The sequence below is a fragment of the Triturus cristatus genome, chromosome 1_1, assembly GCF_964204655.1.
Source record: "Triturus cristatus chromosome 1_1, aTriCri1.1, whole genome shotgun sequence".
NCBI lineage: Eukaryota > Metazoa > Chordata > Amphibia > Caudata > Salamandridae > Triturus > Triturus cristatus.
The window spans coordinates 524,843,834-524,855,670 of NC_140579.1; the positions used below are offsets into that span (position 1 = coordinate 524,843,834).

General features: G+C 44.0%; 1 protein-coding gene across 1 annotated transcript in view; it reads left to right on the forward strand.

Moving 5' to 3' along the window:
- The window catches only part of ZNF281 (zinc finger protein 281), a 242,750-nt gene extending 231,193 nt beyond the window's left edge, over positions 1-11,557 (forward strand). The window contains exon 6 of the mRNA XM_085643111.1: positions 8,890-11,557. Coding sequence (XP_085499237.1) covers positions 8,890-10,524 — 1,635 coding nt within the window. The 3' untranslated portion in view covers positions 10,525-11,557. The remainder of the gene's footprint in view (positions 1-8,889) is intronic.
- Positions 11,558-11,837: the final 280 nt, after the last annotated feature.

Genomic DNA, 11,837 nt, shown 5'->3' on the forward strand with positions numbered 1-11,837 from the left:
ACGGCCCCCCACAGACGCCGGGGATGCCTGGTTTCACCTTGGAGATACCCAGAAAGGGACCATCTCACAGGGAAAGCCAGGACGGGTTCCCCAGCGGTCTTCAGCGCCAGGATACTCCATGGAGTCACAGTGCGCTTTACAAGTACACCTACATTTACATTTACAAGTGGATACTGAACGTCATGCAATACGGATACTGCGTGGATTTGGAGAAAAGACCACCAAACAGAAGACCAAAGGGAAGGCAGAGGTCGGCTCAAGAACTGGCCCTACTCAGAGAAGAAACCCTGAAACTACTAGAAAAAAGAGCCATAGAGGCAGTGCCTTTCAAAGAACGCAACAAAGGGGTCTACTCAAACTATTTCGTGGTTCCAAAGGTAGACGGAAACGTCAGACCCATCCTGGACCTGCGGTACCTGAACAAGTTCATCAGAACGCAGAAGTTCAAAATGACTTCGTTGCAGGAGGTGCTCCCCCAAATAAGAGACGGGGACTTCATGGTCACCGTGGATCTCAAGGATGCCTACCTGCACATCCCAATAAACAGGAGGCACAAGGAACTTCTAAGGTTCAACATCGACCAGGAACACTACCAGTTCACAACCCTTGCCTTCGGGCTAAAATCGGCACCAAGGGTTTCTACAAAATGCCTGTCGGCGGTCGCGGCCCACCTACGAAGGCAGGGGATCCATGTCTACCCCTACCTAGACGACTGGCTGGTCAAGGAAAACACACGCGAGAAGTGCGAGAGACACGCAACACGCGTGACAGACACTCTGACGAACCTGGGGTTCTCGATTCACTGGGGGAAGTCATCGCTGGAACCGGAGCATGTGAAGATTTTCCTGGGAGCAAAAATCAACACCCTGAACAGCACAGTGGTGCCCAGCGACAGGAGAAGGGATGCCCTACTGAAGGAGACACGTCTCTACCAGAAGGGGCGAGCTCTGACAGTGAGGTCAGTGAGCAAGATGATGGGGATGATGGTGTCATGTATCCAGCTGGTGCCGAATGTACGCCTGCACATGAGACCATTCCAAGAATGGCTACAACAGCAATGGTCACAAGCAAACGGCAGTTGGGAAGATCTAGTGGTTGTTACGCACGCAGTGCAGGAGGAGATGACTTGGTGGAACAGAGGCAACATGACAGCAGGGAGAAGCCTGACACCACCAAACCCAACAATGACCATTACCACGGACGCATCGCAAAAGGGATGGGGAGCGCACATGGACAACCTCAGAGTGAGGGGTCTGTGGGCTCCAGCAGATGCGGTACGCCATATCAATTACCTCGAATTGAAAACCATTCTGCTAGCACTGAAGGCATTCCAGAGGCACCTGTACAACCAGAGGGTGTTGGTTCAAACAGACAACACCACGGCAATGTTCTATATCAACAAGCAGGGTGGGACACAGTCGTTCCCTCTCTCCTCTCTGGCACAGGAGATTTGGAGATGGGCCATACCTCTCAGGATAGATCTACTGGCAATTCACCTTCCGGGGAAGGACAATGTGGAGGCAGACTGGCTAAGCAGGCAGACCTCGGCATCACACGAGTGGGAGCTCAATGGCCAGGAAACGGAGAAGCTTTTCCAGAGATGGGGAACTCCCACAATAGACCTATTTGCAACACGCCAGAATGCAAAATGCCAAAGCTTCACGTCCAGGCAACCAGATCAGCAATCCCAAGGAAATGCCCTATGGATAAGCTGGTCGAGGACATTTGCCTACGCCTTTCCACCGATACCCCTGTTGCACAGAGTGCTCGACAAGTGCAGAACCAGCAACATGACTCTGATCCTAGTGGCTCCGCAGTGGGCAAGGCAGACATGGTTCTCACAAATTCAAGAAATGGCGCAGGGCAATCCCCACAGGTTCGAGAGAAAAAGGGACCTGCTCTCCATGCAAAACGGAGAGGTCCTGCATCCGGAACCAGAGAGCCTCAACCTGGCGGCATGGCTCCTGAAGACCTAGAGTTCGCTCACCTTAAATTGCCTCCTAGCACTATGCGGGTGCTACGGGAGGCAAGGAAACCAACTACACGAAAATGCTACAGCGCCAAATGGAAGAGATTTACTGTATGGTGCAGGAAGAAGGGCCTGCAAAACAGAATGACAAGAGACTCAACAGTACTGAGGTACCTCACACACCTTCTAAGGAGTAACCTCTGCTCGAGCTCCCTAAGGGTACACCTAGCGGCGATCGTTGCCTACACCAGAGGTGAGAAGGGTGGAAGTTTCTTCACTTCGCAGGTGGTGAAGAGATTCATGGAAGGAGCCAAAAGAATTGCCCCTCCTAAAAGGTTGCCGCCGCCAGCATGGAATCTCAACGTGGTACTGGCGGAGCTCATGAAGGCACCGTTTGAACCCATTCACAAGGCCACACTGCAAATGTTGACGATGAAGGCCTTTCTGGTGGCCATAACCTCACTACGCAGGGTGAGCGAGCTTCAAGCACTAACACTTCAGGAACCCTACATTCAGATTCACAAGGACAGGGTAGTCCTGAGAACAGACCCATACTTCATGCCCAAGGTGTTGTCGGCGTTCCACATGAATCAGAGTATTCAGATACCAAGTTTCTTCCAAAACCCGACTTCAAACGCAGAAAGGGCTCTGCACACCCTCGACGCCAGAAGAGCGGTGATGCACTACATTGAGAGAACCAAGGAACTCAGGAAATCAAAGCAGTTGTTTGTGTCCTTTGCTACTAGCTTCATGGGTAGACCAGTGACTAAGGGCACCATCGCTAGATGGATTGCCCTCACTATTCAATTCTGCCACAAACAGGCTGGACAGGAGCTAGCGGAGGGGCCTCAGGCTCACTCCACAAGGAAGAAGGGGGCCACCGTTGCCTTCCTGGCGAACACGCCCATTCAGGACATATGTCTAGCGGCAACTTGGGCATCTGTGCACACGTTCACGAAACACTACTGCGTGGACATTCAGATGAACAAGGAAGCACAGGTTGGACAGAAGGTGCTTCAACACATTTTCAACGACCAACGCTCATCTACCACCCAGCCACCACAAAATTAGGGAAAAACCGCTACAAAGTCTATGCACAGCATAGTGAATCCAGAAAGATTCACGCTGCAAAACGAATAGTTTCTTACCTGTCGGTGTAGTTTTGCAGCTTGAAGATCTTTCTGGATTCACTAGCGAACCCACCCACCTCTGCCAGGAAGATGAGGCTGGAGGAAGAGGGGGTGAAGTGGAAAACATCTGGAGAAATAACGTACAGAAAATGAACTGAAGGACTAATCAATCGCCTAGGGTTAAAAGAAAAAAAAAGAAGGGGAAAAAAGAACCCGAAGATGGCGCCCCAAAGGTGGGACTAACGCAGGAAGCACGACGACGTCACGAGAGGTGCACCAAATGGTGGGTCGTCGCCGCCCACCTGGGCTACAAAAAAAAAAAAAGAGAGACTACGAATCCGGACCCAACCACAAGATCGCGGAATAATGCACAGCATAGTGAATCCAGAAAGATCTTCAAGCTGCAAAACTACACCGACCGGTAAGAAACTATTCGATTTATAGACACACCTAGGACATGCTGGACAAACCGTACGTACCTATCACCATGACGATTTGATTGATATTCATTAAAAGGCGACTATGCATACAATGAATCCACGTGGAATGTATTTACACCACCCATGTCTGATGCCCTACCGTGCCTAATCCCGGTAGACACCCTTGTCGTTCATTTATACAAACATGGGTAGCTATTGACGGGCACATTTAATACACATGCACACCAAGCCATTCAAAGGGGATTCGACAAAAATTCGACAAACTATGTAAGGAACCCCCCTCACGGTTAATAAAACACACATCCACTGCCGGATGTGTAATACTTATTATTTTACTCTCTGGAAAGGGGACGAACATCACTTGAGTCACAGCGCGCTCCTGGCAGAGCCCAATGCTGTGTTACACCCACCATTGCCTGCCGAGTGCCACACACCTCTGTGTTGTATTCCACCAGCTAGTGCATATGCTATGACACTCTCTAGCCCATGTGCACTGTAACACCACCCCGTGAATATGTCATGCCACACTTGTCTTCGCACAGGTTATATTGCCCCATCTAACGTGCCTTCCTCGATTCCTATGTTATAACGCACAGTGCTATGCCATACATATTACAATCTGGGATCCATATCTTTGTCACAGTGCATATGCAACGTTACACTCCCCAGCACATATTTTATATTACAACTTTAGAGACTAGTTAGGTTACACAACACTGCCCTGTGTATATTACACTCCAAGGCGCACATCGCATAGCACGCGCTAGTGCCTGTGCTATCTCGCGCTCTCCAATGAATCTGTAATTGCGCACAATGTATTGCATATTATATTTCACGCCCGGTTCATCTTATATCACACTTTTTGGTGCATAGTTTATACCATACACTATATCTAGTTTTCATTTTCAATCGTGCTCTCAGGACTATGTTCTATATAACACTGTGTTCACCTACCCTTTTCACGGGCTTTATATTTTGCGATGGGGGGTGGAGGGTCAGGGGGTGTTTCTGCCAAGTGAGCCCGGAGTCAGTCACAAACGTCCTCTTCTTCCTGAATAAACGTGAGATTATGTTGCATACTTGTTCATATTTTAAGTAGTTCGCTCAGACACACGTTTTAAAAACAATAAATTTCCTAATACCCGCCTTCTCTGAACAGTTAGCTTGCTGCCCCATCCCCCTCCTACCTATCCTCTGTTGTGTGAATCCATGGACTAGCCTCCTCCCTCCTGCCATGCATGGTCTGATGTGCTGCCACTGCCCTCAATTTAGTATGATCTACCAATCCCCTCCTCCTGCCCTCTATTGCCCAATTCTATGCCCCATCATTGACCTCCTGCTTAAACTCTGTGCTTAGCTTGCTGCCCCTATTCTCCTTCCCCCTGCCCTCCGATGTCTTTGTGCATGCCCCTGCTCCATCATTTTTGCCCACCATGTTCCATGGACCTGCCAATCCTATCTACTCTGAGTGTTCTGTTGAGCTGCCACTCCCCTCCCACCTGCCTAGCATTGTCAGATGACTGTAACCTGTCCCTGCCACCTCCACCCTGCCTGTCCACATGCCATGCCCCTATCCTCTTCCTCCTGTCCTACATGGTCCATTGTACTGCCACACCCTTCTGCCCTCCCTGGTCTGTTGTGCTGCAACTGCGCCTCCTGCCTGCCCCGTGCGGTCTTTTGTGAGGCCCCTTCCCCTGAACTTTCTTGTCTGTGCACAGGTCCTGACCCTCCCTTCTATCCTCCATCGTCCTTTGTGCATGCCCCTGCACCCTCCTTCTTGCCCATCAAAGCCATTGTGCTGCCACTAACCCTCCCACTTGCCATGCATGGTCTTCTGTGCTGCCATGGCCCCTCCCACCTTCCCTGTGTGGTCAGTTAGCTGCCCCTGACCCCCTCCCACCTTCCCTCCATGGTCTGTGTGTATGCCATCAGTCTCACTGTTGCTCTTCATGGTGTGTCTTGCTTCTAGTGCCCATCCTGCCTGACCTCCATGGCTATCTTGCTGCTCCTGCCCTGCCCCCTTGCCCCCAGCCCTCTGTTTACATGTGCAGACCCCTACTCCCTCCCTCCTGGCTTGTCTGTTCCATTGTAATGCCCCTGATCCGTCCCTCCTGCCCTTTATGGTCTGTTATGCTGCAGCTTTCTCTCCTGTCTGTCCTTTATGGTCAGCTAGCTACCATTGCCTCTTTCCCCTCTGTTCTCTGTTGTCCATATGCATGGTCCTGTCCCCTCCCTATTGCTTTCTATGGATTGTTGTGCTGCACTCCCATCCCGCATGCCCTGTGTGGTGTATTGTGCTGCTGCAAACCCTGATGCCTGCCCTGCAGGGTCAGTTTGGTGCACCTCTCCATGTCCCTCCTGTCCTCTGTTATCCAAGTCCATGTCCCTACCCCATTTCCTTCCATGATCCAATGTACCATACTTGTGAACATTTTGAACTTGGTAAGAGGGAGATTTTGAAAAAAAAACTGGGGTATTGATTTTCCCCTTTGAGTTGCATTGAAAAAGAGGAGATTGTAGACAGGAGACAGATCAAATAAAGCCCATTTGAGCTTAAAAACATTGGACGTTTCCTGGATGAATCAGGTCTGTTGGCATGTATGGTTGTACTACCATTGCCTCTTCCTTCTGCCCACAATGGTCTATTACATTGCCACAGCCTCTCTTGCAAGTCCTGTATTGTTGGTTTGTTGCCCCTGCCCCCCTTTCCACTGCCCTCCATAGTCTGTTGTGCTGCCACGACCCTTCCTGCCTGCTCAGTGTGGTTAAATTGTTGCCTTTGCACCCTCCTACCAGCCTTCAATTTTCAGAGTCCGTGCCCCTGGCCTCTGCCTCTCAACAGTATCCTAATGAACAACTAGATTGCTAACATTCTATATTTATTACAAAAGTGTGGAACGCCTGACGTCATCTTGATGTAATCAAAACTGTAATACCCAGAGCATTTCCTTTAGAAATTACATATATGAGAGGGTCTTATTGGCATCAAAATTATGGTTAGTGCTCTAAAAGACTAAAATAAGGACATATTTTCTGGGTTTTCAAATAGCGACCAAGCACTTTTAAATTATTTGTTATTTTTATGTTTTTTTTATCCTGTTGACCACTTGATTAAATGTTACACTTAGGGGAGAGGATGTGGTGTTACTTCCAGAACTGCAGACTTTGCAACTGGGGAACCAGGTTGGAGTTTCTGCTTCAGCTCGACATTCTGTGATTCTGGTCAAATCACTTAGTCTCCCCATGTCTACAACCAAAATGAATTTGTTCTTGTGTGTGATGTAACCAATGCTCATGTAAAGCACTCCAATACCTGACAAGTCTGCACTATATAACACTGCAAAAACACAAAATAATAAGTGTTTTGCATACTTCTGTCATTGGGCTATATTTGGGCTACATCTGGGTGATTTTGGGCTACATTTGGGCTCTTTTGTCTCCGGTGGCCATCTTGGGAGATTTATTTGTTATGAAGTTTCCTAATTTCCTCATGTACTGCAGTCTCCTCAGTAGGAAATGCTTTCAGTTTTTTACTTTGATTCCATCATGAAGGCATTCAGATGTGTCACACATTTGCCATAAATTCAGAATGTTAGCACTCTTTTTGCTCATTAGATCACTGTAGTAAAGCTACTGCTCACCAGAGAAAACTGCTGCTGGTATTGAAAGTGCATGTTTCAGTCTGCATGTCAGAATTGTTTAATGAAATAAGAGGATTTCAGAAGTCAAAATGTGCCCTAGTTTTTCTTTCTGCAGCACTAATGATACTTGTTATGGAAAAATGAACCCCCTCATTTTGTTCCTTTTTAAATTAAATGTTTTAAGTGTTACCACTTTATTCCAATCAAGATGGCTTCAGGTGTGCAATACGTTTGTCATAAGTAGGACTGTTAGCGCTCTAGTAGTTCTTTGGAACACTCTGGGAAGCTGCAGTAGAACACAAAGAAATCAACTGACAGTCTCTGCCCTTGTTGGATGTACATGTTTTACTGAGAATGTCAGACTTCATTCTCACATGACTGAGAAAGATAATGTGAATTTACAGAAAATAAGCTCTCAGTTTAGCTTATAGATCACCTTCCAAACCTCTGTGGGAAAAGCATGAGAAAATATTTTTCTCTCAATCATGATATCCCAGCAGAAGGCTTTTTCACATGGTGAAATCGCCTTAGAACATACCACAATTCCTAAAATGAGTTTGGTACCATCAACAAATGATTTATAATGTAACTAAAGTCTTAAAACCTTCTATTAACTGCAATGCTTTTTAATGAGGTGCTATCATGTATATTGGTCCCAAGATGGCTGCCAACACTTCTTGGATGAAGTGCTGACAGCCAATCAGATCTCAAGATGAGATGTGTGGTTAGGCTCCGCCCACATATATATGATTTTACTTTTGATTTTCTCGGGAACTACTGAACAGATTGACACCAGACCTGCAAAAGGCACTTCCCTGAGCTGAGGACTACCTCTCTGCCAAATTTCAAGTAATTCTGGTCAGCCGTTCGGGCTGTACCTTGGACTAAAGGTCCCTATGGAAAATTGCATGGGAAAATGCGTTTTGGGACCCCCCCTTTTTTCTCAGCCCCCGCTTGACGAATCCCCCCCCCCGAGACTTTCAGGGTAGGAGCGGAGCGCCCCACCTATTTTGAAAGTTTTGCGAGGATTCGTCAACCGGCGCCAAAGTTATTCCAAATAGAATGTTGCGGATTTCCTATGGAAACACGGTCCTAACTAGAACTATCTACTGGCGACCGCCAGTAGATTATATATATATATATATATATATATATATATATATATATATATATATATATATATATATATATATATATATATATATATATACATACACACACACACACACACACATATATGCAGTAACAATAATAAATTAAACTAAGCCTAGTGGACAAAAGATACCAAAAATGTGTGCATTTTTTTTTCTGCACCAGTTATCTTTTACTTCAAGGTCATTTCTTGCACTTTTACAAACACCCTCTCAATCATAAGAGTACACACGTTTGAAATACAGAAAGTTTCCAGTTATAGGCCTTGATCACTGGTATAGTGACAGGACTTTGCATCATGTCTTTTTTCTCTTGTTATACAACAGTTGACTTGATGAATCAATTAATAGAAGAAACTGGCATGAGAATGTGTTATTACAAGCACTAGAAGCACAATTCATGGAAAAATACCTTTTGAAAGGCACAGACATAGTAACCCTTCAAATGCTTGTTTTTTGTAATCCGAATGTCAGTGTTTTAGAAAACTTTAATATATGCATTTGTAAAGTGAATACAATGATACAATATAAACACTTAACTGTTCTGTTTGTCATCAGTATTTTTCAAGAACAGATAGATTGCTGAAGCACAAGCGAACTTGTGGTGAAACCCTATGTAAAGGAGGAGCCGGTGCAGACATGAAACCTGGATCATCGAACAGTATAGACAATTTATCCGGTAACTTTGAGTTATCTCAGGGAAATGCTAGTTCTTCTGGAAGGAGAAAAAGTAAATGTAAAAGTCTATCTACTGAAAACAAAGAACACAAATCTGGCATCAAAATGAATGAACCACAATTGCCAATTAATTCAAGCATGCAAAATTATGCAGTTGAGATTCCTGTAGTGTCTTCCAGTAGTGACTTGGTTGAAATGGGTGTAGAAGAAACACACGCAAAAGTGCCAAAGTTGGTTTTCAAAAAAGTAAATCGAAAAAATGTTGAAAAAAGTGAACTTAATTTGATGTCTGCCATGCCAGACATGGCTAGACAAAAACATTCTTCAAAACCCAGTAGTATTCATGAGCTGACAACGAGTTCGGGAGAAGAAAGCATCAGTCTTCTTCAGAATGCAAATACTAAACCAGGCCAAAATAGTAACTATGACGATGCCATGCAGTTTTTGAAGAAAAGAAGATATTTACAAGCTGCAAATTGTAATAGTGCCTATTCTGTAAATGTAGGACACATGGTCTCCCAACAGTCGGTCATTCAGTCTGCAGTTTCAGGTGTTATGGACAGTGAAACCCCATTGGCGCTGATAGATTCTTCTGCTCTGAGTAGTGAAATAAAGGCCTGCCAGGACAAATCAGGAATTCCTGATGAAGTGCTGCAGTCTCTGTTGGACCACTACACTCACAAATCAGAAAGCCACAATGAAGTTCCATTTACTATAAGTGAACATGTGGATTTAACACCATCAGTAGAACATTCGCATTTGGTTCAAGGAGAAAATGTTTGCTCAGACTCTCAGTCAAATCAAAATGATAAAGCAACCATGTTATATGAGTACTCCAAATACCTCCAACAAGCTTTAGAACGAACGAGCCAGAGCACTAGTTTTCCTTTAGGACACGGTTTACAATTTGTTAGTCTCTCTTCAACTTTGTCTAATTCTTTGTTTTCTGACAAGCAGATATACACTACATCTCCTCTAGAGTGTGGTTTCGCCCCATCCATTGCTTCTGTACTACCTTCGACATTGCCAAAGTCTCATTTTGGAATGCTGGTAGGCGCACAGCCTAGTTTTTCTTTATCTCCTTTGGAGTCCACGCATCAACAGTTGACGCCTTCACAAGAGCTTGCAGATCAGATAGACCCACAGAAAAACTTGGAGACCTCTTCAGGCTACCAAATCTCATCTCCGGAATTAAACAATCAGAAGGAACCACAAAAACATCTAGAATCATCTTCAAATTTTCATCTTAATTCCTCAGAGTTGGACAACCAGATTGATCTTCAGAAAAACATTGGATCTAGAGAAACTTACCAGATTGAAAACTTTGCACAAGCATTTGGTTCTCAATTTAAATCGGGCAGTAGAGTACCACTGGCCTTTAACACTAACTCCGAGGTAGACCATCGAATACGGACTTCAGTAGCTGAATTCTCAGGGTACACAAATATCTTGTCTGATGTAAGCGAGTCAGGTAATTCAAGAGTAAAGACATCAACCAGCCAAAGTTACAGGTAAAATCCCTTGGAGCTGAATGTCTTTTAATATAATTGTTTGTTTTAATTTGAGGACACTGCCATTAGAACATTTCTTCACAATCGTGTTAAGATTAATGTAACTGATGCCCTTTCAATGCAATTTTTGTATTTAGTTAGGTTAATATACAAGTGTAATGTTAGGTCCATTTGTATTATGCGTTTTAATCAAGATAGTGGTTAATAAAAAGGCTGACATTTTTCATTTTATTGATAAATGTGAAGCAGTCTACGGTGGTCATGTAGATTGCCAGGGAATAGCCCACAAACTAAAATAAAGTCCTGCTCGCTCCCCTTTGTTCCTTGCATTAAGGTTTACAACAATTTGTTTACTCTCAGGAATGCATATTAAAATAAGATATTTTCTTAAATATCTTCACTTTAATGGATTTACAGATGTTTAGGTGAATGGAAAACTTATTTAAGTAAACATTTATAAGAGCTTAGAGTCACTGGATTACTATAGTACTCTTCAGACCCGAACACATTTAAAGGTTCTTGATTAATTTTCTTTTGTCTTCCAAGCACCACCAGTGTCCATACGTAAAGGCTATATTCTATTGGATCCTGCATCCAGCGATAGAAAAATAGCTGTAATAGCGCATATTGACATGTTAGTAGCATACTTGTTAAAATAATGTATGTACAGATTTACTTTGATATACCTCATGTTACTGTCTAAACAAGCCAGGGACGTCAATCCAACTGTAGTTGAATAAAGTAATTGGCATTGTGCAAATATATTACACTTTTGTTATAAAAACAGTGTTTAAAAGTATTACTTTGAAATGAAATGACTACTTAAAACTCATTAGCTGGTTTATGTATATGTTTTACCATAGTGTTTATTCTACTAGTAAACCTTTGTCAAGTATTGATAGATGCCATTGCTATTAATTTTGAAGATGATGCCTGTTTGTAGCATGGAGTCTGCTTACATTCCGTACTTCCGTTTCTTTAATGTTGGGAAAGTGTTAAAAATAAACTTTGTTTAAAAGGTCATTTGATTTAATTGAGCACATTGTGTTGGCACAATGTGTTCTAGTAAGTGCAAAAAGACTCCTTTTATTCTGAATCGATAATGCAATTAATAGACACTGTAACACTATTCAAATATGACTGAGATTAATGTGCTGGTTTTCCTTTTTTTATAAAGTCATCCATGCAATATTTTACAATGGCGCAAAGTACTTTGGTAAATAAGTTATAATAAAAGTTTTAAGGGAAGTTTTTTACACACTTTACCTGTTTTAAAAACACATTTTACTCATTTTGGTTGTTTGAACAATACAACAT